This window comes from Macaca mulatta, chromosome 17, assembly GCF_049350105.2.
Source record: "Macaca mulatta isolate MMU2019108-1 chromosome 17, T2T-MMU8v2.0, whole genome shotgun sequence".
Lineage (NCBI taxonomy): Eukaryota > Metazoa > Chordata > Mammalia > Primates > Cercopithecidae > Macaca > Macaca mulatta.
Genome location: NC_133422.1, coordinates 18,499,508 through 18,523,705, shown reverse-complemented (window position 1 = coordinate 18,523,705; position 24,198 = coordinate 18,499,508). Strand labels below are relative to the sequence as shown.

The 24,198-nt window shown below is 37.8% G+C and overlaps 1 protein-coding gene across 8 annotated transcripts in view; it reads left to right on the top strand.

The window, feature by feature from the left end:
* The window catches only part of PROSER1 (proline and serine rich 1), a 28,642-nt gene extending 9,337 nt beyond the window's left edge, over nt 1–19,305 (top strand). For 2 of the 8 annotated variants that reach the window (XM_077974388.1, XM_077974391.1), the window contains 10 exons: nt 165–258; nt 2,083–2,193; nt 3,915–3,998; nt 5,339–5,417; nt 6,048–6,098; nt 11,594–11,638; nt 12,675–12,731; nt 14,993–16,763; nt 17,220–17,370; nt 17,957–19,305. In XM_077974388.1, the coding sequence (XP_077830514.1) occupies nt 165–258; nt 2,083–2,193; nt 3,915–3,998; nt 5,339–5,417; nt 6,048–6,098; nt 11,594–11,638; nt 12,675–12,731; nt 14,993–16,763; nt 17,220–17,370; nt 17,957–18,079 (2,566 nt within the window). In that variant the 3' untranslated portion in view covers nt 18,080–19,305. Of the gene's footprint in view, nt 1–164; nt 259–2,082; nt 2,194–3,914; nt 3,999–5,338; nt 5,418–6,047; nt 6,144–11,593; nt 11,639–12,674; nt 12,732–14,992; nt 16,764–17,219; nt 17,371–17,956 lie in introns of all 8 variants that reach the window. The other 6 variants (XM_077974387.1, XM_077974390.1, XM_015120959.3 and 3 more) reach the window with 3 other exon arrangements.
* Nucleotides 19,306–24,198: the final 4,893 nt, after the last annotated feature.

The following is a 24,198-nucleotide window of genomic DNA, read 5'->3' as shown; positions in this document are numbered from 1 at the left end:
AAACATATTATTTAAATTGAGCTATTAAAAGTAAATAGTCACACTTTTCTGCCTATGTCACGGGGAAAGCTTACTCAGATATGTTTGTGCAGTAAACAAAGATTGCTTACCTCTATGTATGGTCAGGTTTTTAAACAAAAAGCTAAATTGTGTTTTCTTGGTAGGAACATTATTGATGCACAGAATTCTCGTCCTATTGAAGATTTATTCAGGATAAATATGTCTGAGAAGAAACGATGCAAGAGAATACTTGAACAGGTAGTTTTCTGAAGATTGCCATGTACTTGGTATGCTGGTTTTTCTGAACGTTGAAGGCGAAAAAGCACCTTTCTTCTTACTAACTTTGGTGAATAACTTGAATGCTGTTGTACAATGGGTTAAAAATGAACATCCCTGTGGTCTATGGAGTGGAAATAGAGCTGGTTGACAGGGACAGTCAAGGGGGAAGAGATGGCTTGAGAGTGAGAAGTTGGTTGGCCACTCAGCTTGAACCTCATGGAAATGTTTATGTCTTGGTCCCTTGGTACCTTTGTCATGGCTTCAAGTTTTTGCTTTAAACTTTATTTAGGAACTTAACTTTTCAAAGTTGCTTTGTTATCCAGTTTATTTTAAATCAGATTCATAAGAGATGAATATTAAAGCAAGTTTATTAGTTAAAACTACAGTTTATTAGTTAAAAATCTATAAGAATTGGAGCACAATAGTACTTGTCCAACCTTGGAAAACTTGATTTGTCATCTAAGATAGTTACTTCTAAGGTAGGATTTTGATGGCTGGAAGCTGAATTAATTAATTATTATGAGCCTGGCAGTTCGGTTGTATTTAATACTCACAGACTCCTTTAAGCCCAGGGATGGTTTGTGAGCAAATTTGCCTTAGTCATACATTGTTGTAGAAGTGTTAAGATCTGAGCCATGTTTCTTTACTTTAGTAACTTCCTTATCAGTTTTCTTGACTAAAACCTTTAAGGCAACATGGGTATTACTGCTGTAGTTTTCTTTCTTATGAAGTGTTCCGAGCATGTCACTTTCCTTCTCAGAAATTTTCTGGGCCTGAGTGTTATGTGGAATAGGCCCTCTGGTCAATGTAAGTTAGTACAGCTTTTCTACAAGGTAAACTTGAAGAGCCTTTAAAATACTTATACTTTTTGGCCCCAAATTTCTACTTCTAGGAATTTATCTGAAGGAAATGTTGAAATATACAAATTTATATATAAGGGCATTCACCCCGGTATTCTTTATTATAGCCAAAAATTCAGATGATTTCAGGATTGGGGTATTCAGTAGAGGGGCTGAGTTATATAGCTAATTTACATATATGTATTGTGAATGGATTTATACAGCCAATATGTAATACATATAACATTGTACATACTTGGGAATATATATATACACACACACATATAGCTGGATATTTCTATAACATAATTGGAATATGTGTTGCCTAATACAGTGTTTTTTCATTTATTAGTATGTATTGAGCACCAACTCAGTATGTGTTTGGTATCATTTAGAAGCTGAGGATGCAGTAATAAAGACCTAAATCCCTTCCCTTACTATTTCTCATAAATACGTAACAGTATGTTGAACATTATTACTTGGTTTTTGAACGGTGTTTAGCTCTTTGGACCACCCAATGTCATGTTATTTGTTTATGTTGTCCTCCACTGGGTTGTAAAGAGCAGGGACCATGTTTCTTTCATCTGTGTCCTCCTTTCCTCAAATGTAACATGACCTTGGCGTTTGTAGATTTGAACTGTTATTTCTTGATAGTTGAAGAAATGGGACATATTAGATAATAAAGACTTTTTTACACCATTTACAAAATCTGTTGTGAAGACATTCTTTGAGTCTGTTAGTTGCAACATTATTATGTTACCATTTTAATTGTTCCATTTAAATAAAGTGATTTTACTTATTACTTTTGGTCATATTCACCACTGTAAGTGCTGAATGATGTATGAGCAGATTGCATGTAGTGCTGTTCCTTAACTCATTTTTTTTTTTAGCTGAGCTTCCCAATGTTCAGAATACTTGACTTTAAGAATTTTTTTTTCTACCCCTCTTCTTTGTTATATTACAGGCTTTTAAGGGGGGCTGCAAAGCTCCTCATGCTATGATATCTTCTTGTGGAACGATCCCAGGAAATCCATATCCCAAAGGAAGACCTAGCCGCATAAATGGCATTTTCCCAGTAAGCATACTTCTATAGCTATATATGAAACTTCCCATGGTTAAGTATGAAGTGTAGAATAAGTTAATGGTATTTAAAGGAAAGGAATTTTATGTCAGTAACTTAATTCCTAGGCCCACCACTGATCGAAAGTTCATGTCTAAACTTCATTAAAGCATTAAAGATATTTATATAAAATCTATAGAACAAGACAAATAGAAGAGAGGATGATTTTGTTTTATTTTTCAAAGTACTTTAGAAGCACTGATTTACATTTAGTAAAGGAACAGTTCTCAAATTCTCAGTATTGTTACAATCTCAGTTTCATTCAGTGAATTGTGTTTGGGAAACTTTGCATGCAGCGTTTCCTTCCTGGAGAATCACACTGCATATAAAGGCTCTGAGAAGTATATAAAAAAGAAACTTGTTTTTATATCATCTAATGTTCCTCGAACCTCTTTGTAAAACAACTTTCTCAAAGAATGTTATATTTCTGTTGCTGCATAACAACCCCACAGCTTAGTGAATTGAAGTAATAAACGTTTATCACCTCCCATGGTTTTTGTGGGTCAGGAATACTGGAGCGCTTAGCTGGGTAGTTCTGGTTCAGGTCTTTTCATGAGGTTACATTCATCTGAAAGTTCGATTGGAGCCCAAGAATAGCGCCTCAAGGTGACTCGTTTACATGCTTGGCAAGGTAGTGTTGGTGGTTGGCAGGAGTCCTTTGTTGTCCACCACAAGGACTTTTTTGTAATGCTGCTTGGGTGTCCTCATGACATGGCAGCTGGCTTCTACCAGAGCAAGTAATCCAAGCAAGAGAGGACGAATGGAAGCTGCCTGGAAGTCAGATGCCATCCTTTCTGCAATATCCCGTGCGTTACACAGGTCAGCCCCATTCACTCTGGGAGGGAATCTGCAAGGGCAGGTAGGAGATGAGGATCGGTCAGGGACATCTTGGGAGGTGGCTCCCACGCTAGTATATACCATTTAGCCACACACACTGTTAGGGTGATGGCACACTGCAATAATCTATCAACTTATTCCGATCTGTAAATTTTAGCAGTCTTAAATAAGGTCTCATTTACCCTTGACAATATAAATAATCACACTTAATCTTTATAGAGAACACCATTTTTTCTTATCCACTTTCAACTGTAACATAGGTACTCTTATTCTTTGAGGATTATGCATACTGTGGCATTGGAAGTTAATTTCTGATTGCTCCTTTTTGTGAAGGAAAAAAATTAGAACATACTGTATTCCAAAAAAAAGCAGTAATATAGTAAAACAATGCAGCATAACAACTATTTACATAGCATCCACATTGTGTTCAGTATTGTAAGTAATCTAGAGATTATTTAAAGTAGATGGGTGGATATGTTTAGGTTATATGCAAATACTGTGCTGTTTTATATAAGAGACTTGAGCATCATGTATTTTGGTATCTACGGGGGAGGCCCTAGAACCAGTCCCTCTGGATACTTGATCTTTTCCTGTCATTCTGTGTTTTTCATGTTCACTTCTGAGTACCTTTGCATGTGATACGAGAGTTCCATAGCATAGGAGGACTGAGGACCTTATCAGGGTCATGCCGCCAGGCGGTGCAGAATTGAAATGGGAATGCAAGTCTTTACCCTCTTACCAAGTCCTTTTCTTCAGTGTAATCCAGTGAGGTTGGTTATTGTTATTGGTTTGAGGGGGTTTGTTCTTAATTTTGAATTATCTTTTTTTTTTTTAAATAGGGAACTCCTTTGAAAAAAGATGGTGAAGAATGTACTAATGAAGGCAAAGGAATAGCTGCACGAATTCTTGGACCATCCAAACCAGTATGTTTAGAAAAGGATGAAACAAGCCCCAACTCCTTCCTACTTAGTTTTCTTTTTACTCAAAGCATAAGTTTTATTTTTGTGTTGCAAAGTTTGAAGTATTCTAGAAATTGTAGGAGAGTGAGAGAGTGAATGGTTGAGGGAAATATAAATATTTAACAGTATTAAGAGCCCCTTTGAGGTTAAGCTTTTTATTTTAAAGTAAAATCAGTCAAATTGCTTTCAGTTTTTTCTCAAGAAGCGTTCAACTGTTCAGTTGCAGATATGGAGTGTGAAGAGTTTGTTTTAACTCAATTTGTAGTTTAGCTGAATCAGTGTTAGTGAAACCACAGTGAAGCCAGGAGGTTGAAAGTATTTGCAAGATGGTGATTATAATGATTGCACTGTAAACAGGACAGGAGAAGACAACCCCATGGGTTGAAGGATCTTTGGAGTTGAAGTACTAGAGGCCTGCATACAACCACCTTGCAAAACCTGCCCGTCCACATGACAAGAACTCCAGTGGAGTAGTTTATGGCAGAATAGTCACACATCGTGGTTCTTGCACAAGACTTCAGATAGGGCCACAATTATGGGAGCTGAAAATAATCTGGCTACCTTACCACCAGGAGACCCTTTCCCCTGCCTCGCAGGCATGCACAGGCTCTCTCTGTAGGTAAAAAGTAGAGCATTTATTTAGCTTAGCTTCAGGTACTTCCAGTTTTCTAAAGACCAGTTCTTTGAATGCTTTTTGTTACTTAGATAAGCTCCATCAACTGTAAAATAAGTACTGGTGGATTTATGGATTTCAAAGGGCGGAACAACTAACATCCTGAATTCCTGATTCCAGTCTACATTCTACTAGAGGTGTCAGAATGCCAAATGCTAAAGCAAACAGTGCTTTTTGTCTTCCAAAAGGAGAAAAGAGGGTGGGAATGAGGATGAATTCCTCTCACCGTAGGAGGATGTTGCCACTGGGAGTTCTTGCGTCATTTGAGATTGTAAAACCTAGAAGACTTCTTGTCTTTGTTATGGAGGAGGAAACAGGAATTCTTGGTGTAACTTAGTCTGGGCCTGGGAGGAGTTTGCTGTTTACGATGAGGTCTAACCCCTTATTGGAGATGATTTTTAAAAATAAACACCTTTGTGACCATCTTTGGCAAGATCTACGTTTGGAATTTAATAGCAACCACATTGATTAAAGCAAAGAAATTTCCGTCATTTGTCATCGCATGTAGTCCAGTAGTTGGTATGCTGGGACATTTTTAGCGTATTGGGACTAAATATTTTGAAAGACAAGTTGCCAAGGAGACGGCTTACTTGGTTTTCTTCTAACTGCTGTGTTTTCCCCCATCTTTTAGCCTCCTTCAACATATAATCCACATAAACCTGTTCCTTACCCAATACCTCCATGCCGACCACATGCAACTATTGCACCAAGTAAGGAGTTCCCTTATTTTTTACTTGTTTTTCTTTTTTGCTGTTTATTTATTAAATTGAAAGTAAGTGCTGGTCTATGTGCTTGGGAAATCTGTAGCACCTCTGATATGCTACTGTGAGCTTAATTATGCCCATAGTTAGCTAGTAGTGTCCTGGCCTCCAACACTGTAGCAGACAGTTTATTTAGGATATTTTCTTTATGATAAATTACAGATTATTTTTAGTCATTCATTATTTATGGGTTTTCACTTTGGTAAATCATCTTGAATTCCTTTTTTGGTAGTTGGTGTTCGGAGGAGTCATTAATGCATTTAACTTAAAAAAGTCAAGTATATGTGTTTGGCAGGAAAGACAAATAATTTAAGTATAGCAGGTTCTGCCTGCCATGCCATTCACTGAGCTTATCCCTGCAATGAGGATGCAGTGGGAAATAGGAATCTCTGGTTGTTTCATTTGGTGTCAGTTTTCACGTAACTCTAGACCTAGACCTCTATCTAAAATCAACTCTATTAAATAGGAGTTTTTATAATGCATAGCTGCATTAATATAGTTTGAACTCCTAGTCGCAGAACAATATTAGTCACAGAACAGTGCTAACTTATATTTATTTCTGTTTTGTTTTTATTTTAGGTGCTTATAACCATGCAGGTCTGGTACCATTAGCCAGTGTCATAGCTCCAGGTACGCCCCCTCCACCTCCATATACTCCTAATCCTGTAGGAACAGGTAAAGTCATGTTATTTGGGAGTGTTTAAGTAACTTATTCGTACACAAATGTATACTTGGAAGGGACAGTTGTTTGGCATGACGTAATATTCTGACAGAGGGAACATAAGCTCAGGAGTCTGAAGGATCTGGAAGTGAATCCTTGGTAATATTGGATAGTTTTCATAGTCTTGATGGACTTCACTTTCTCTATTTGTAGTATAGGATAACATTTTAATAGCATTTGTTCAGTAACATATTTAATGAATATTAGATGATCCTATCATGTGCTGTGTGCTGTGGATACAGAGGTGCACAAAGAGTCATGTTTGCAAAGAGTCTAGTGAAAAAATACAGATGCGGAAAGAGAAGGCCATTTCAATATATTCCACATTATTGGTTCTGAATTGCACATTTTTTATAGTTTAATTTCTCTGAAATTAGAATGTGATTTATAGCAAGTGGCATCTTAGATTCAAAGAGAGAAGTTGGCATGATCAGTGCTGTGATAGGGTTAGAATGCTATAGAAGCTCATAGGAGAGGCATCCAAACCAGCCCTACTAAGGTAAATGTGAGCTGCTTGCTTAATATACTGCTAAAGGTTGTTGACCCAATAATGAAGCTGCCATTTAATTGAATTAAGTTGAGGAGGAAACGGGTAAAAACAGACTGATAATCAAATATGAGGAATGACAAAGCAACAATGAGGTGGTTTCTCTGTAGTCAGGAACTACCTGGGGCACTTTAAAAATATATCCTTAGTTCCCCACTTGTAGAGATTCTATTCAGTGTATTGTGGTGGGGTTGCCTGGTATTTTTATTTTTTATTTTTAATGATCTGGTGCTTCTTTAAGCAAGTTTGGGAAATGCTAGAATTTGTGCACAGAGAACCCAGAAGAGATCAAAGTATCAACTTTTTTTTAAGGATCTTTATTAAGTGCTAGATTGAAGAGAGCTGGAGGACTTTCTGCCTCCAAACTTTTATTAAGAATCTTTGGACACTAGGGTAGGCACCTTTCTGACTCCGCAAAGGAATTGTCAGAAACTGAAATTGATGGATGAATATGTATGGAGTTGACAGCGAGGTAGCAAAGAGTACTCTGCGCAAAGGCAGTGTGTCACATGCAGATTAGAAGGGTAATTACTTGGGGAGGGGGTGAATTGGGCACCCCGTGCCTGGCAGAGATAGGGCAGGAGCTGGAATTCAGCCCGCTGTAGCCTAAGTTCCACTGCCAGTTGGCATGATTGTCTCCCCATTCACTTTGCTAATGACATAAAGACTCCATTTGAGTGGCCTTGGGCCACCTATGTAAACACCAGCTAGTTATGGGAAAAAGAACTGTTTCTCATGAGTGGTAAAACTTTGACATGCTATGGAGAAGTATCATTGACTTAATGAATGCCACCATTTGGGTAAATTACTCCTACCATGGAGAGGAAGGGGTCATAAAAAACCAGTGAGAAAGGACTGAGAAAGGACTAAAACACTCCAACACTTGCCAGGCCAACCTTTTTCTTTGGGTGTTTTGGTGGTATGGGATATGAAGAATAAATGGTTTCCCATATGTTGTCAAACTATTCTCCAAAAACCCTATACCAGTTTATACCTGTCCATAAGAGTATGTGAGAATACAGTTTCTTCACACCCTTTCAACATGGAAGATTTTCAGTTTTTTAACTTTGCCAATCTGGTAGACTAATTTAGCTTACATTTTTGTTTGTGTTTTTTAACAAAAAGTTAATTTTTATTTATATCAGTTGTTGTTTTACTCATGAGTTTGTATCTTGCTTAGGAAATTCTTCCTTACCCCAACAATATGAAAATATGTATATTCTCTAATTAGTTTTATAGTGATCCTTTTAAATGTATAGCTTTTAGTTCGACCACCCTTCATATTTTTATATGTGTGTGGGGTAGGAATAGAGCTTAATTATCTTCTTGTCCTTCCTAGAGACTTTTATAGTCGCTCGATAGTATATAATTATTTTTTTCTTTACTAGCCAGGAGTGCATTCTGTTGAGTACACTGATGAAAGTTGCAAAACATTTTTTCCAAAATTTATCATTTTAGTTCTTGCCCTTTCTTGTGGTGGTACCTTTTGCCCTTAGAGTTTTGAGTTTTACACTTTTGCCTAGACAAAAACAGGCTGTGAAAGCAAAGCTCCAACCAAGTTGCGTTGGTTAAGATCTTCTTATCCCAAGTAGTTCAGATATTCTAGCTCCTAGAAGATACCTACTCCATCTGGAACTTCATTTCATATAGAGGATGAAATAGAAGTTCATCTTAATTTTCCCCAAATGGTGGCCAGTTGTGCCAGCACCATTGATTAATCTGTCTTCCCCACTAATTTGAAATACCACATTTATCTTAAGTTTCATACACACATAGATATGAGTTCTTTATTAAAATTCCACTGTAGTTTATTTTATGATTATATCATACTAATTTTACTAGCAGATCTGTAGTGTGTTCTAATGTTTCATAAGGCAGGCTCCCCCTTCTTTTTGTATTTTTCTTATCATTAGAAATCTTGCATGTTAACCTTAAAGATCATTTTCTGCAACTTAAAACAACTCTGTGTGTGTGTGTGTGTGTGTGTGTGTGTGTGTGTGTGTGTGTGTGTGTGTACAGAGAAAGAGAGAGATACAGTGATTTCAGAAGAACTGGCATTTTTATGATAGTAAGTCTTACCTTTCAGTTATGTGTGTATATCTTTATATCATGTCAAGCTGGTAGTGTTTTCTTCCCCAGGGTTTATTTTATTCCTTTCAAGAGGATATTGTAGTTTCCTACATGCAGGTTCTATGCCTTAAATTTGTCTATAGAATTTAGAGATATTTTTGGTTACAATTATAAATAGAATGTTTAATTTCTAGGTGCTTATTACTAATTACCCTCTCTAGTTTTTTTTTCTTTTGTCTCTTGAGTTTATAAAATAAATATATAAAATAAACTTGTTTATAAAATAAATTATAAAATAATATCAGCTGAGTTATAGTCTTACTATAAAATATTTCTTTGTTTCCTAGGCCTTATTGAGTGATAATATTGTCCTTATTTTTATTTTTACTTCATAAAAAATATTTTGCCTGTACCTTTATTTTAAACTTTTTTCCCCTATGATTTTATTTGGTAGATTGGCTTGGTTTGTAAATTATATATAGCTGAATTTTTATTTTTAAGCCTGTTAGACTTTTAATAGGAATTTGTAATGATAATAAATATTACACGTTTGTTCTTATTTCTTCTATTTTTATTTTCATTATTCTTTTATTCCAGTTTTGTTTTTCTTACCTTTGCTAAATTGTATTCGTCAAATTGCCATTTTTTTTTTAACAAGTGTTTTCTCCTTGACCCCACCTAAACTTAGAAATTTTCTTTAATATTGCCAGCTATTACCTTCTTATTCTTAATGGTTGTCAGTATACACAAACTTAAAACTGTTCTGTATATCATTTTACTTCCATATTCTTTTTGTTTTTGTTTTGTTTTGTTTTTTTGAGATGGAGTTTCGCTCTTGTTGCCCAGGCTGGAGTGCAGTGGCACAATCTTGGCTCACCACAATCTCCGCCTCCCAGGTTCAAGCAATTCTCCTGCCTCAGCCTCCTGAGTAGCTGGGATTACAGGCATGTGCCACCATGCCTGGCTAATTTTGTGTGTGTGTGTGTTTGTGTGTGTGTGTGTAGAGACGGGGTTTCTCCACGTTGGTCAGGCTGGTCTTGAACTCCTGACCTCAGGTGATCTGCCCACCTTAGCCTCCCAAAGTTCTGGGATTACAGGCATGAGCCACCACGCCCAGCCTCTCCTTTCTAAAATCAATTTGTGTGTTTTGTTGGGATACTAGACATTTTTGCTTCTGATACCTAATTTCTTTAAAATTGCTTTTGACCATGACTTGTTACTGTTTCTTCTGTTTGTTTTATTCCTTGTCTTGATATGCCTGTTCTAATTTTCTTTTGGTAGAAAATGACGTTAAGAAATTTTTTCAGAAAGGACACATGTATAGAGTTGGGGATGGAAAATTCAATTCCAGATAATTTTCTTTATTGGGAACTTGGTCTCTTTCTGTAAGCTTACAAAGAATTTTTTTAATCTTTGGATTTCAGAAATTTTACCAGTATGTTTAGGTGTGTATCTTGTCATTAATCTTTTCTGGCACTCTGTAAGTTCTTTTGATGTGAAAACTCAAGTCTTTAAAGCTTAGGAAAATTTTGTTTTTATTCCTTTAATTGTTGCATTTGCCTTGCTCTTTTCCCCCTCCTCCTGCTACTCTTATTTTACATTTTCTGTATTTGCCTTCTAAGCCTATTACCTATTCATTTATGACATCTTTTCCATTAAAATTTTTTTTTGGCATTCTAAGTGATAATTTGTTTCTTATTTCCAACCATTATTTAACTTTTAGTCATTTTATTTCTAATCTTTATTATTCTTTCCATTTATTAATTTGGAATCAGATTTTTATATGTAAAAGGCTTCTCTGCTAATTTCCCAGTAGTTGTGTGTGTGTGTGTGTGTGTGTGTGTGTGTGTGTCAGGTTTTAAAGTCCTTTTTCTTTCATTAAATCTCCATTGTTCTGGTGGTTATTTGTTGTCAGCTCAGTCAAGCTCATGAATTCCTTAAACAAGCTGTGGTTTTACTTTGCTCATTATACCAGGACATGGAGGTTTCCTATACACTGTATGCCTGTCACAATATTCGTTTCTTGGGCAGTTTTTGTCAAGCCAGAAGATGGTACATTTTTCTCCCTTTGTATCCTTGGCTAATGGGCTGTTTGGATAGATCCTTTCCCTTGAGGGGTGTGCTTTAGGTTGTCAGTCTCACAGGCTTCAAGTCAGCCTCAACTAGGCTAGTTCCCCATGGCAGTTCCTAATATAGGGCCTTTCCCAGAGCTGAGTACAGCAAATGGGCAGGACAGTTTCTTTCTGTTGGCTTGGGCAATCCACAGTGAATGGCAGTGAATTCTACACTCATTCATCCAGCTGCCACCTTTCCCTTCTCAGCCTTCCCACTCCTGTAGGCACTGGTACTCAGAGGATCTGTCTGTCAGCTCAGCCAATGATAGTGGTCCTCGCTGCACTACAGCTGCAGGGTACACTTTCTCCTGGGTGGCACCCTTAGGCCAGCGTCTTTCCAGAAAGTGTTCTTGAACACTGAGTGTATATGTAAAATTAACAGTGTGTATTTAAAACCTGACAAGCTCAGGTGGAGGTGCTAGGGGAGAAAAGAGCAGTTGCTCAGCTGGTAATCCTCTTACTCTTCAGATAGAGTAGTAAAGTATTAGTAGTAATAATAGTAGAGTTACCACTATTTTTATTTCCTTTCTTTTTCCATATGTATACATTTTTTTCCTAACACGGTATACATATATTTATATCCTGTGTTTTTCTTTGTATCCAAATATCTGTTTATTATGGTGGCAACTATTTGATTAAAGTTTAAAATGAACTTTTATTTATTTTTATATAGAGAATGAAGACCTTTCCAATCAGTCAAAACCTATACAGAATCAAAGTAAGTACCAAATTTGATCCAGAGATAACAGATATCTGTCATGATTTGCTCTGTTATTCACTGAGAATAATTTGAGTATATTTGGAATTGTTACGTTTTAGGGAAAGTTTCTGGTTAAAGAATATAATTCATACTTGTTAAAAGTGGTTTACTAGTGTTACATATTATATATATAACATGAAATGCATGTATTAACTGGACTTAAAATTAATCTTAGGACTTTTATACAATTTGCAAAACTTGCAGTGTAATGTAAGTACTACGTAGCATTGCATTCACATTCACTTTACATTCTGTGATACTGGAAACCTCATTTGTTTTTTGATATAAACACATGGGATGATAAAAATCCTTTTTGACAAATGCTAGTTGGATGCTACTTTTAGAGTTCATTATTTCAATAAGTATTATTAAGCATATCTTAATGTAGAAAAGAACAAGGGGCACCAAAGCAGAAAATGGAATTGAAAAGTGAAAATGAAGGGTGTCCTACCTAGTGCCTCCAGATGGCAGCGATGCTGCCGTGTATTTTTCCCCCAGGTTAGGATCCGTGTGGTCAGGCAGGAGAGACTTTCTTGTATGAGACAAAAACTGACATCAGTTCTTGTGCAGCAAAGGATCACAATAGCCTGACCGTTGTAGTACATAGTTAGGAGTCTCAGTGGGAGAATTCCATTCCCTGAGAACAGTGCCTAGCAGGTGCTTCTCAGCTGGTGGTTTCTAAAGGAGGTCGCAGAGTGGGGTGTAAAGAACACTTAAGTGAAACGTCAGGACATCCAGTTTCTTATCCTGCCTCTGCCACCACCTAGTTTTGGTGGTGGCCTTGAACAGGAAATTTAACTCCTGTGAAAAGGAGATTGAGGAAACTTCAGCTGTTATGTTCAACTTTATTATTTTATGTTCAATTGTTTTTGAAGGGAGTAATCAGGTTAGTTGTTGTAAGTACCATTGGCAGGAATAGCATATTTTGTTTTCCTATGTTGTATGATGTTAGCATGATTAAGATTTTATTTTTTCCTTTTGGAACTGTATTCAGAAACAGAAATTGGCGCTGTGGCTCATGCCTGTAATCCCAGCACTTTGGGAGGCCGAGGTGGGTGGATCACAAGGTCAGGAGATCGAGACGATGCTGGCTAACACGGTGAAACCCCGTCTCTACTAAAAATACAAAAAATTAGCCAGGTGTGGTGGCGGGCTCCCATAGTCCCAGCTACTTGGGAGGCTGAGGCAGGAGAATGGCGTGAACCTGGGAGGCGGAGCTTGCAGTAAGCCGAGATCGCGCCACTGCTCTCCGGCCTGGGTGAACAGAGCGAGACGCTGTCTCAAAAAAAAAAAAAAAAAAAGAAAGAAACTAAGACAAACTAGTATAGCAGGTAAAGATGTGGGTCTGAAAGACCCAGGCTCAAGTCTTGTCAAGTCTTGGCTCCACCATGTAGTATCTGCATGATCTTTTATCCGGTTGCTTAGTCATAGCAAGCCTCAGATTGCCCATCTATAAAATGAGGGTGTTAGTTTCTATCTCAGAGAGTTATTGTGAGGACAAGTGAAATGATGGGCCTAACTTAGCACAGGGCTTGACAGATCGTGTTTTATGGTTAATAACCAAATTAGATGATTGGAAAGTGCTGTTTATTATGGTATGTGGTTGGGATTTTTAAAATTTTTGTTCGTTACATTTTTACCTGCAAGTGCTATGATTAATAATGCATAGCTTTTGCTTTATTAAATAAAAAGATATCCAACAGAGGCTGCTATAAAGAATACTCTAGGATAGCTTGGTTTTACCTTCAGATTTGTCATTAGCTACATGGTCTTCAGCATATAGTTTAATAAGATAGTGAATTCTCAAATGGTACCCAACACCTACAGACTTAAATACCTTTTTGGTACATTTTTTACAAACATTAAGATTAGGATTATTTTCCTTATGCTTCTAGTTCTTAGAAATTAAGTACAAAAAAGGTACAAATCCATTTTTATAGGTACTGTAAGTTTAAAATGATAGCTAGTCTTATTTTATTGCAACCAAATCACTGCTTACAACCATTAATATGGTGAAGACTTAAGAACTTTGGAGTTTCAGTTTATATACTTAAATATGACTGTCAATTTTCCAATCATATTTTTTTTCTAAGACAACTACAAAATTTGTTCAGCCCAATGTGACGCCCCTTGGCCTTCACGTAGTGCAAATGAATTATGTGTGTGTCGTTTACTTCCATTTTCTTCCTAATGTCCCTTCCCATCTATGAGTAGCATAGTGTACTCGTTGACCATGTCAGCTTGCTTATGTCAAAAGAATCTTAATTATACATAAATTTTAAAATGTGTTAATCCGTGAAAATATTTCTCAGTTGGTTATCACTGCAACAGGAACATTCTCTGTTTACAACTGAAACAGAATTTGATGTGGGTACAGTATCAGATGATGGTTGTCTTCAGGACATTAGCTACCTAAGTCATGGTTTCCTTTGACACCAAGATTATCACAGGTGGGGATAGCCATTGAATACATTCAGAGGGGAGCCCACATCATCCCCCAAAATGCTTATTATTTTAGAGTTTATCAGAATAAAAATACTAGAGCAAACTAGAAATAGTGTTGGGAATAGTCCTTGAGTGGGTTTGGGAACTGTAGTTTGGGGGAATTGTGATATATCCAGCTCAGCAGATACTCATTAAGTATGCAGGTGCTGTATTCTGTGCTAGGTAATAGGACTATAAAGATGAATTAGACATAGCTTTTGCCCCTAAAGGAGTTGCCAGGTAAAGGTTGGGGTTTAATGTAGTGCAGAGTGGTCAGTATGAGCAACTGTTTGGGGGTTGGGCGGGACAACTGTACAGATTAACAATCTGGAATATTAAATTCAACTCACAGAATGGCAACAGACAGCACTGGAGAGATGGGCATGAATCCTGGAAAGCCTTGTATGGCCCTGCAAGGGAAGCCATGTTCTGAAAGCTCCTATGAGGGGGACTGACTTGTGGTTATTACTCTAGATAAGTAGATTGAATTAGAGGTAAAGTCAGTGCAGCAGCACTAATCACAATGAAAAGAAATGCTTTAATTTTTAAAAAGTGGAAAAATATGAAAGGACACTTTGTAAGCTTCTCAAAACTTCCTGTCATTTGGAGAGCTATTTTGAGCAGAGTCTAGACAACAACTGAATCTGGTTCCAGAGTAAAGATCTGAGAAATGGAACCCAGCAATTTAGACATTACAAGAGCCTATTATACCTGTCATTTTTTATTTGGTATTTGTTAAATATTACAAAGATGGTTATGCTTTTTAATTTAAAATTTGATGTTTCAGCATGATGATACATTCTTGCCTTTTTTCCCCTTTCCATATAGCATTTTCCACCCCAGCAAGTCAACTCTTTTCTCCTCATGGTTCTAATCCTTCAACACCTGCTGCAACTCCTGTTCCTACTGCATCCCCAGTCAAGGCAATCAATCATCCATCAGCATCAGCAGCTGCCACCGTTTCTGGAATGAACCTGCCGAATACTGTCCTTCCTGTGTTCCCAGGGCAGGTCTCCTCAGCCGTTCACACACCTCAGCCATCAACGCCAAACCCAACAGTTATCAGAACCCCTTCATTGCCTACTGCACCTGTTACATCCATCCACAGTACAACCACCACTCCTGTTCCTTCCATTTTTTCTGGCCTAGTGTCACTGCCAGGTCCTTCTGCCACTCCTACCCCAGGACCTACACCACGGTCCACTCTTGGTTCCAGTGAAACATTTGCTTCTACTTCTGCCCCTTTCACTAGCCTCCCCTTTTCCATCAGCTCTACTGCTGCTTCTACCAGCAACCCAAATTCTGCTTCATTGTCATCCGTTTTTGCAGGGCTCCCTTTGCCCTTACCACCAACATCCCAAGGCCTATCCAACCCAACTCCTGTCATTGCTGGTGGCTCTACTCCCAGCGTTGCCGGTCCACTTGGTGTGAACAGTCCTCTTCTGTCTGCGTTAAAAGGCTTTCTGACATCCAGTGACACCAGTTTAATCAGCTCCTCTGCTTTATCCTCTGCTGTCACAAGTGGGCTGGCTTCACTGTCTTCTCTTACTCTTCAGAACTCTGACTCTTCTGCTTCAGCCCCTAGTAAGTGCTATGCCCCATCGGCCATCCCTCCCCCACAGAGGACTTCCACTCCAGGGTTGGCGCTGTTCCCAGGCCTGCCGTCTCCTGTGGCTGACTCTACTTCCACTCCCCTGACTTTGCCTGTACAGTCTCCTTTAGCCACTGTTGCATCAGCTTCCACATCAGCGCCAGTTAGCTGTGGCTCCTCAGCCCCCCTTTTGCATGGCCCCCACCCAGGTACCTCAGATCTGCATATTTCATCTACCCCTGCTGTAACAACTCTTCCTGTTATGATCAAAACTGAGCCCACGAGTCCTACTCCCTCGGCCTTCAAAGGCCCATCTCATTCTGGGAATCCCTCTCATGGCACTTTAGGTTTGTCAGGGACATTGGGCCGTGCATATACTTCAACATCCGTGCCCATCAGTTTATCTACTTGCCTTAATCCTGCATTGTCAGGTCTCTCCAGCTTGAGTACTCATTTAAATGGTTCAAATACCCTTTCCTCTATTTCCCTTCCACCACATGGTTCCTCCACTCCCATCGCACCAGTATTCACTGCTCTTCCTCCTTTTACTTCTTTGACCAACAATTTTCCTTTAACTGGCAACCCATCTCTTAATCCATCAGTATCTCTCCCAGGGTCATTAATAGCCACCTCATCTACTGCTGCCACCTCCACATCTCTCCCTCATCCCAGCTCAACGGCAGCTGTTCTCTCAGGGCTTTCTGCTTCCGCACCAGTCTCAGCAGCGCCTTTCCCCCTCAACCTGTCTACTGCTGTTCCCTCACTTTTCTCAGTTACTCAAGGACCTCTGTCATCTTCAAATCCCTCCTACCCAGGCTTTTCTGTCTCTAATACCCCAAGCGTTACCCCTGCTCTTCCCTCATTCCCGGGGCTGCAGGCACCATCTACGGTCGCAGCTGTCACACCACTACCTGTGGCTGCCACAGTCCCATCCCCGGCTCCAGTCCTCCCAGGATTCGCCTCAGCATTCAGTTCCAATTTCAACTCCGCTCTTGTTGCACAAGCCGGGTATGTGGATAGTTTGGAAATAGGATAAAATTATTCTTCACCTAACTTGTAGTTCACATTTCATTTCAAGTCATCCAAATGAATGTCAAAATCTAAACGACGTTTTCCTGGGCAGAAACTTTAGCACTCAAAAAAATGTTTTATGAGCCACGTTAAGATAAATATATAAAATATTAATGCCTGTTGACATAGTTTTGGGATTTGTATTTGGTAGTTTTATTAGACAGCAGAAAGGATTATATGCAAAACAGACTTACTGAATTTTGAATAATATACTTCACAGAAAGTAAGTTTCATATCGGTGAATGGCTGATTTTTATGGTCCTTCCAACAGAGGAATAAATTATAATGTTTTTGTTTTGTTTTTAACATTTTAAGATTGTATTTGACAAATATGGAAGCAGTAGCTTTTATGTCTTGTCTGCAGTTAACTTGTTTTTCTGTCAATTGTTTTAGTTTATCATCTGGACTTCAAGCTGCAGGCAGTTCTGTTTTTCCAGGCCTTTTGTCCCTCCCGGGTATCCCTGGGTTTTCTCAGAATCCTTCACAATCATCCTTGCAAGAATTACAGCATAATGCGGCCGCACAGTCAGCATTGTTACAGCAGGTAAGCAGCAATGGCTGGCGTAAATAAAATGGTAACATGTATAACTAACTTCTGTAGTGAGAATGTTGCAGTATCATTTGCGATATCCCAACATCGGCCAAAAAATGGCTCTTAGGGGAATGCATGGAGATTTGATAATTAGTTCTCCCCAAATTTGCAAATTATGCTTGTCTTCTTTCAGGAGAGTTACAAAGGTGGTAGGATATAGACATCTGTATGAATTGTTTTTCCTTTCTGCTTATAGATTTTACTTGATAAAATTTAAGAATCTATTCATGACAGTTAAATGTTAACTTGTCTTCTATAATTTAAGCTAAATAATTGACCATTAAGCACATTATCTGTAGAAAACCTATTGACTTTTGAGAGAATATTAAATATTTTAATGGTGATTCTATGCATCTCCTTCACCTGAAGAAATTTGAACATTTTCTTAAAAATTTTAGGTGACTGAGCAGACTTCATTGTGCCTCAGAGTTTTGTCTGTCTTTCCTATTCTGAATATCTCTGTGTGGCATGGGTAGAAGCAAGCGTAGGCTTGAGTGAACTTGGCACTCTGCTAAATCACATGCTCTTCTTCCATCAGGTCCATTCAGCTTCGGCTCTGGAAAGCTATCCAGCTCAGCCTGATGGGTTTCCTAGTTATCCTTCGGCGCCAGGAACACCATTTTCTTTGCAACCAAGCCTGTCCCAAAGTGGGTGGCAGTGAATACTTTTAACTTTTATTCTCCTTCAGAGAAACATCAGAATTGCCTAAGAACTGCAGTGAACAATCTGACAAATGTGAAGCTGGCCAAAAGTCAGAAAATGAGAATGAGGATAATCCTGGAGAAATTATGACAACAATTTGAAAATTGTGGTTGCATTTTAAAAAATGGTTTTAAGTATGAACACTCCCCTATGTAAATATGCTGACAATAAATTGTATGGAGAATGGTATTTAAAAAGTGTTTGGAGACTTTTCACCTGTCCTATAAAATTTTGGATTGTGTATGTGATCTACATAGAAAAAGTATTAAAGAGTAGATTGAACTCTTTATAGCCGAATACAGCCTTAAATATGCTTGTATAGCATCCACTGGCAGAAGTAATAGTTGTGCCTCAGACTTAGGGGTTGCATGTGGCCCTGGGGGAGTTACTACCCTTGGTATGCATGAGCGGTTCCTATTAGCATCAGTGGGAACTCAGTACTCTATCTGTATCCACAAAAGGGAACTTGAGACCCACAGTTATTCTTAATTTCTGATATTAACAACCATACATACTGCTGAATTTAACTCAATATATTCAGGTAAGTGGAAGTGGTGCTTAATGTAGTCTTCAGAATGACTTTCAGGTGTTTTCAACTAAAAGTATATATCCAGAACTACATCCTTATCAGAAATACAAGTAAGACTTAGGATAATTTGCCTTCAAAACAGTTCTCCTAATCTCAGCAGTATCCAATGAGTGAAGAACACTTGACTGACTCTTGGGCCACCTCTATTACTTACTGCACTATGGAAGCTCCTGGTGAATGTTTACAATTATGGGATGTAGTATTTCTACTTGTACTTTAAGTCAAATGCTTATATGAAATATGTGACAACAAATAGAGAAGACTGGCTCTGTTAGTAATTATGCAGCAGTATGTACTCTAAGGATTGTGGTAGTATAACGAGCGAATGTCATTAATTTTGGAGTAATAACTGCCACATGTGGGGAGTAGGGGAGTAAGGAGAGTGAATTCCAAACCTGTGATTAAAAGTGTAAACTATAGACTCTACTGTAGTACATTTCAGGATCTAGAAGTTTTACTTTTATAAAGATGGTGTCTGGAAGATGTTGCTAATGTATTTTACTTCAACATAGGGAACAAACTTTTTAAGTATATTAATAAACCTGTATGGTTAGTTTTTAACAATTTTTTAAAATAAACTTTATGGATATGACAAATATTCTGTGTTTTGCTAAGTGCTTGGATAGGCTTTCTAATTTTGTATACGTGCTAGAATTAATATATTGAACATTTTTATCCAAATTTAGTTTAACTCAGTTTATACTACTGATTGCTCATTCGTTTAAATGATATCCTAATGTAAACGTCATAACCAACACATGAACAGACTGATTTATGTCTTTAAACACACAATGTAAGCTATAGTTTAATCTGATAACGGTTGCTAGAAGTTGCCATTTGTTTTTCTTAAATCTCTACCCATAAAACTTTTTTAAAGATTATATTGTGTTTTTTTATGTGTTGACCATTCATTCAGAAAATATTGAATGAGTAGTCTTGATACAATATGATGCCACTACAAGGTGTATTTCTGCTATCCTATGAGTCCCTTGAGAAGAGGAGCTATATCCTGTTCATCTTATAGATCCCTGGCCTCACACATAATTGGTCATTCAAAGGTGTATTTAAAGTGAATGTTTTTAGAATCCTCGCACTATTTCCTGGAGGCTAGTTTTATGTGTATGTTTCCCAACTATATGGGATAAGTAACCTAATTCACTTACATCCAAGATGTAAGTCATAATAAGTGGTAAATCTGAATCAAGCATCTACTAGGAATGCTTCTACTACCAAGTGCTAAGAAAACACGAGACATGAGGGGAGTATCTTACTACCTGAGGGAGTCTAGAAAGATTTATCAGTGGCATTAAAGTCTTAAAGAGTAAGAACGTGATTTATAAAGGCACAAAGTATGACAATAGCATAGCAATATAATATATTTGGATGGAGCATAGTAGTTTAAGGATGAAAAGCAAGAGAGGTACCTGATTATGAAAGACCTTTAAACCATGCCAAAACCTGGGGATTTGTTCTGTGGATAGTTTGGAAATGTATTGGAGTGCTTTAGAAAAATCACTTAGGCTGCAGCATGGAGGTTGGATTAGAGGTTATCAGAGAAACCCAAAAATGAAGACTCTGAAGACTGTTCCTCTCCTTTATGTGAAGGCCAGTAGTGTGTTTAAGATTTGCAAAAGCTGTTAGTTAACTCATAAAATTGGTGAACTTTAAGCCTCACCATTTGATTTGCCAGATTAGTTGTATATTTACAAAATATAGTTGGTGTCAGAATTGTAGAAAAGACTTAACTCCAAATTTAATGAGGACTCCAAATTTCTATTGTTTTTAGAGGTGACACAACATATTGGCAAACTGGTCAGTTACAAGGCTAAATATTGAACATTAGCAAGTAATTTGGGAAGGGTCATCTAAATTGTCCCTGATAAAAACTCCAGCCAAATTAAATTTAAAGGCGTTTAATTGAGCAATGAATGATTTGCAAATTGGGCAGCCCCCAGAATCACAGAACATTCACAGAAACTCAAGTGCAGCCACGTGGTGGAAGAAGATTTATAGACCAAAAAAGGAAACGATGTACAGAAATCGGCAGTGAGATACAGAAACAGCTGGATTGCTTACAGGTTGGTGCCATATTTGAACACAATTCGAACACTCAGCAGTGGTTGAAGTATGGCCGCTGAGGTTGGCCAAGATTCAGTTCCTGTTACAGGCACATACATCTAAATTAGGTTTCCAATTTTGTCTGACTGTTAAGCTAGATTACAGTTCATTCAGAAGGACTCAAAAGAAGTACGGAGTCCTTCTCAGGCCATATTTAGTTTGCGCTAACATCCCCAAGGTCTTTTCAGTCAGATAAGGCATGATAGTAAGTTTTTAAGTATCTCTGACAAAATTTTATGGTAAGAGCTAGAAGTCAGTGGTGTTTATCACTCCTAATTTGTAGAGAGGGTAATTGGAATAAAACATCCAAAAGACATGAAGAAAGGCACAGACACGTGTAAGAAATAAGTACACGGTAAGACTTTGGTTAGGCTTTCCTGTACAGTAAGTCTTCATTTGGGTCATCAATTGGTTTTTGGAAACCGACTTTAAGAGAAACAGTGTAACGCAACCAATTTTACCAGAGGCTAATCGATGTAAGCAAAATTAAGTTCCTATGGAATGTTTCTGGTCACAAAAACTGCACCAAATGTCTAAAGACTCACAACAATTCTAATTAGACGTTGAAATAAATATGAGCTAAACATACATTTAAGAAAGAGTAATAAAAACTAGATACCCAATTTTTCGTCAGTGACTGGTGGTGGTCAAGGTGGTGGACTAAGTCAAGGTATAGGCACACCTATCCTTTACAAAGCAAAAATTGTCAGGAACACCTCCTACCACTGCGGAGTTCAAAAACAATCAGAAACACGGCAGGCTCGCTGAGCCCGCTTAGGCACTGCATCATTTATTGTCATGCACTTGCATGATTATCGTGGACTTTACAAACCTTTATTTCACAATTTGTATTCATTGATTTTCCTACGTACTTATTCCAGTTCAGGGTCACTGGTGGCTGGAGCAGATCCCTGCAGCTCAGGATGCAAGGCAGGGACCCATCCTGCACAGGACACCATCCCATCCCAGGGCACACACGCACCCATGCTCACTCAAACTGGGGCAATCTAGACACACGAGTAAACCTAACAGGCACTTTGGGATGTGAAAGAAACCGGAGTATGTGGAGACAGAGATATGTGGAGAATGCAAAACATGCAGACAGAGGCCTCAGCCACTCATAATGAAACAATGTCTAACAAAAGGATGTTATCTGGGGACCTCCTATATTAGTAATCTCAACACTTGTAAATGGAAAGGAAGCTTCCATTTGAATGAATGTTTACAATTATGGGATGTAGTATTTCTATTTGTATTTCACGTCAAATGCTTATATGAAATATGTGACAACAAAGAGAGAAGACTGGCTCTGTTAGTAATTATGCAGTATGTACTCTATTTAAGGATCTGTGGTAGTATAACGAGCGAATGTCATTAACTTTGGAGTAATAACTGCCACATGTGGGGAGTAGGGGAGTAAGGAGAATGAATTCCAAACATGTGATTAAAAGTGTAAACTATAGACTCTACTGTAGTACATTTCAGTAGAAAGTACTGAAGACTTTTCTGAGTCCGGAACTTTCAGGGATGAGTCATTTTAAGGACACACAAACTCTTCCAATAGAAAGAGAGAGCACTCCTCACGTCTTTCTTAAAGACCAGCTTAACCATGATACCAAAACTCAGATGAAGATAGTAGGAAAAACAGAAAATACATGTCAAATTTACTCAAGAGGATAGTACAAAATCACAAATTATTAGCAATACAAGTAGAGCATTTTTTTTTAAAAAGATGACACACTGTGATCAAGTCATGTTTATTTCAGGAGTGCAAGGGTAAAACAACATTAGGAAATCTAAAAGTGCAATTTGCCACATAGAGAAAAAACATTCTCGGTCTATGCATCAAAAACATTAAACATTTGATAAAATTCAACCACCATGATGGCTAAAAACTAAATTAAAAAAAAAAAAAACCCTTAGCAAACTAGGCTAAAAATAACTACCAAGTGAAATAAATCTATAAAAGTATTGATGGCATACTTTATTTTTAATTATGAAGTGCTAGAAATACCCCCTTTAAAATCAGATATCAAGGAAAATAATTGAGCATTGTATTAGACATCCTAGCTAGTAGTAAGGTACAAAAAAAATTAATAAAAAGTACAAGGATTGGAAAGGAAGACATAAAGCAGACAATATTCAGAGGCGACAAATTATTTGAATTCATAAAACTTAGTGAGATTCAGATACACTATATTCAAAGGTCAGTTGCATTTTCAAACATGAGCAACAGCATCAATAGCATGTTCTTTTGTTTTTGTTTTCTGAGGCAGAGTCTCACTCTGTCACCTAGGCTGGAGTGTAGTGAAGTGATCAACAGCTCACTGTAGCCTGGACCTCCCTGGGTCAGGTAATCTTCCCACCTCCGCCTCCTGAGCAGCTGGCACTACAGATGCACACCACCATGGCTGGCAAAATTTTTTTTTTTTTTTTTTGTAGAGAAGGGGTTTTACCATGTTGCCCAGGCTGGTCTCGAACTCCTGGGCTCAGGCAATCCACTCGCCTTGTCCTTCCAAACTGCTGAGATTACAGGCATGAGCCACCATGCCTGGCCAGTATGTTCTGTTCAAAAAAAGAAAACAGTGACATGTCATTAGTAATAGATCCGACAAAAGATGAGTAACAGCTTTATGGTGAATTTGTTTTTAAACTTTATAAGCATCATTAAAGAAAACCTACTTAAATGGAGAATACACAATGATCATGTTTATGAATCATAACCTTAGAACATAAAATCTCTCAGTCTCCAAATTCCACACAATTCCAATAAAAATCCCAACAATGTTTTAAGAAAGTTTTACAAATTTATCCTAAAATGTATGGGTGACCAAAGGATGAAAAATAGCCAAAATTCTTCTGAAGAGAATGAATGAAGCAGAAGGACTTTCTCTACTAATTATCAAGGCTTGATATTTCAGTCTTTAAGACCTTAGGAAGGGAAGAATTTTTAAACAAGGCACACCAAGCATTAAATATATTGAAATTGTATATATTTGATATCAAGCGCATCATTAAAAAGGTGAAAAAATAAGTGACAACTGGAAAAATATATGTGCCACTTATGTGCTGTCAAGTATCAAGTATTCATAAGTACATACAATGTATAAAGTGTATATATACACCCACACATTGTATAGGTGTGCATATATTTATATACAGGTTGAATATCCCTAATCCAAAAATCAGAAAATCTGAAATCTGAGACATTCCAAAATCCAAAACTTTGAGCACCAACATGACACCACAAGTGCAATGTTTCACACCTGATCTCATGGACAGGTCACAGTCAAAATCCAGGCACACAATGCAGTTTATTCAGCATTGGCAAGGGGAAAAAGACCTTCCCAGCTTTTTTTCAGCTACGATGT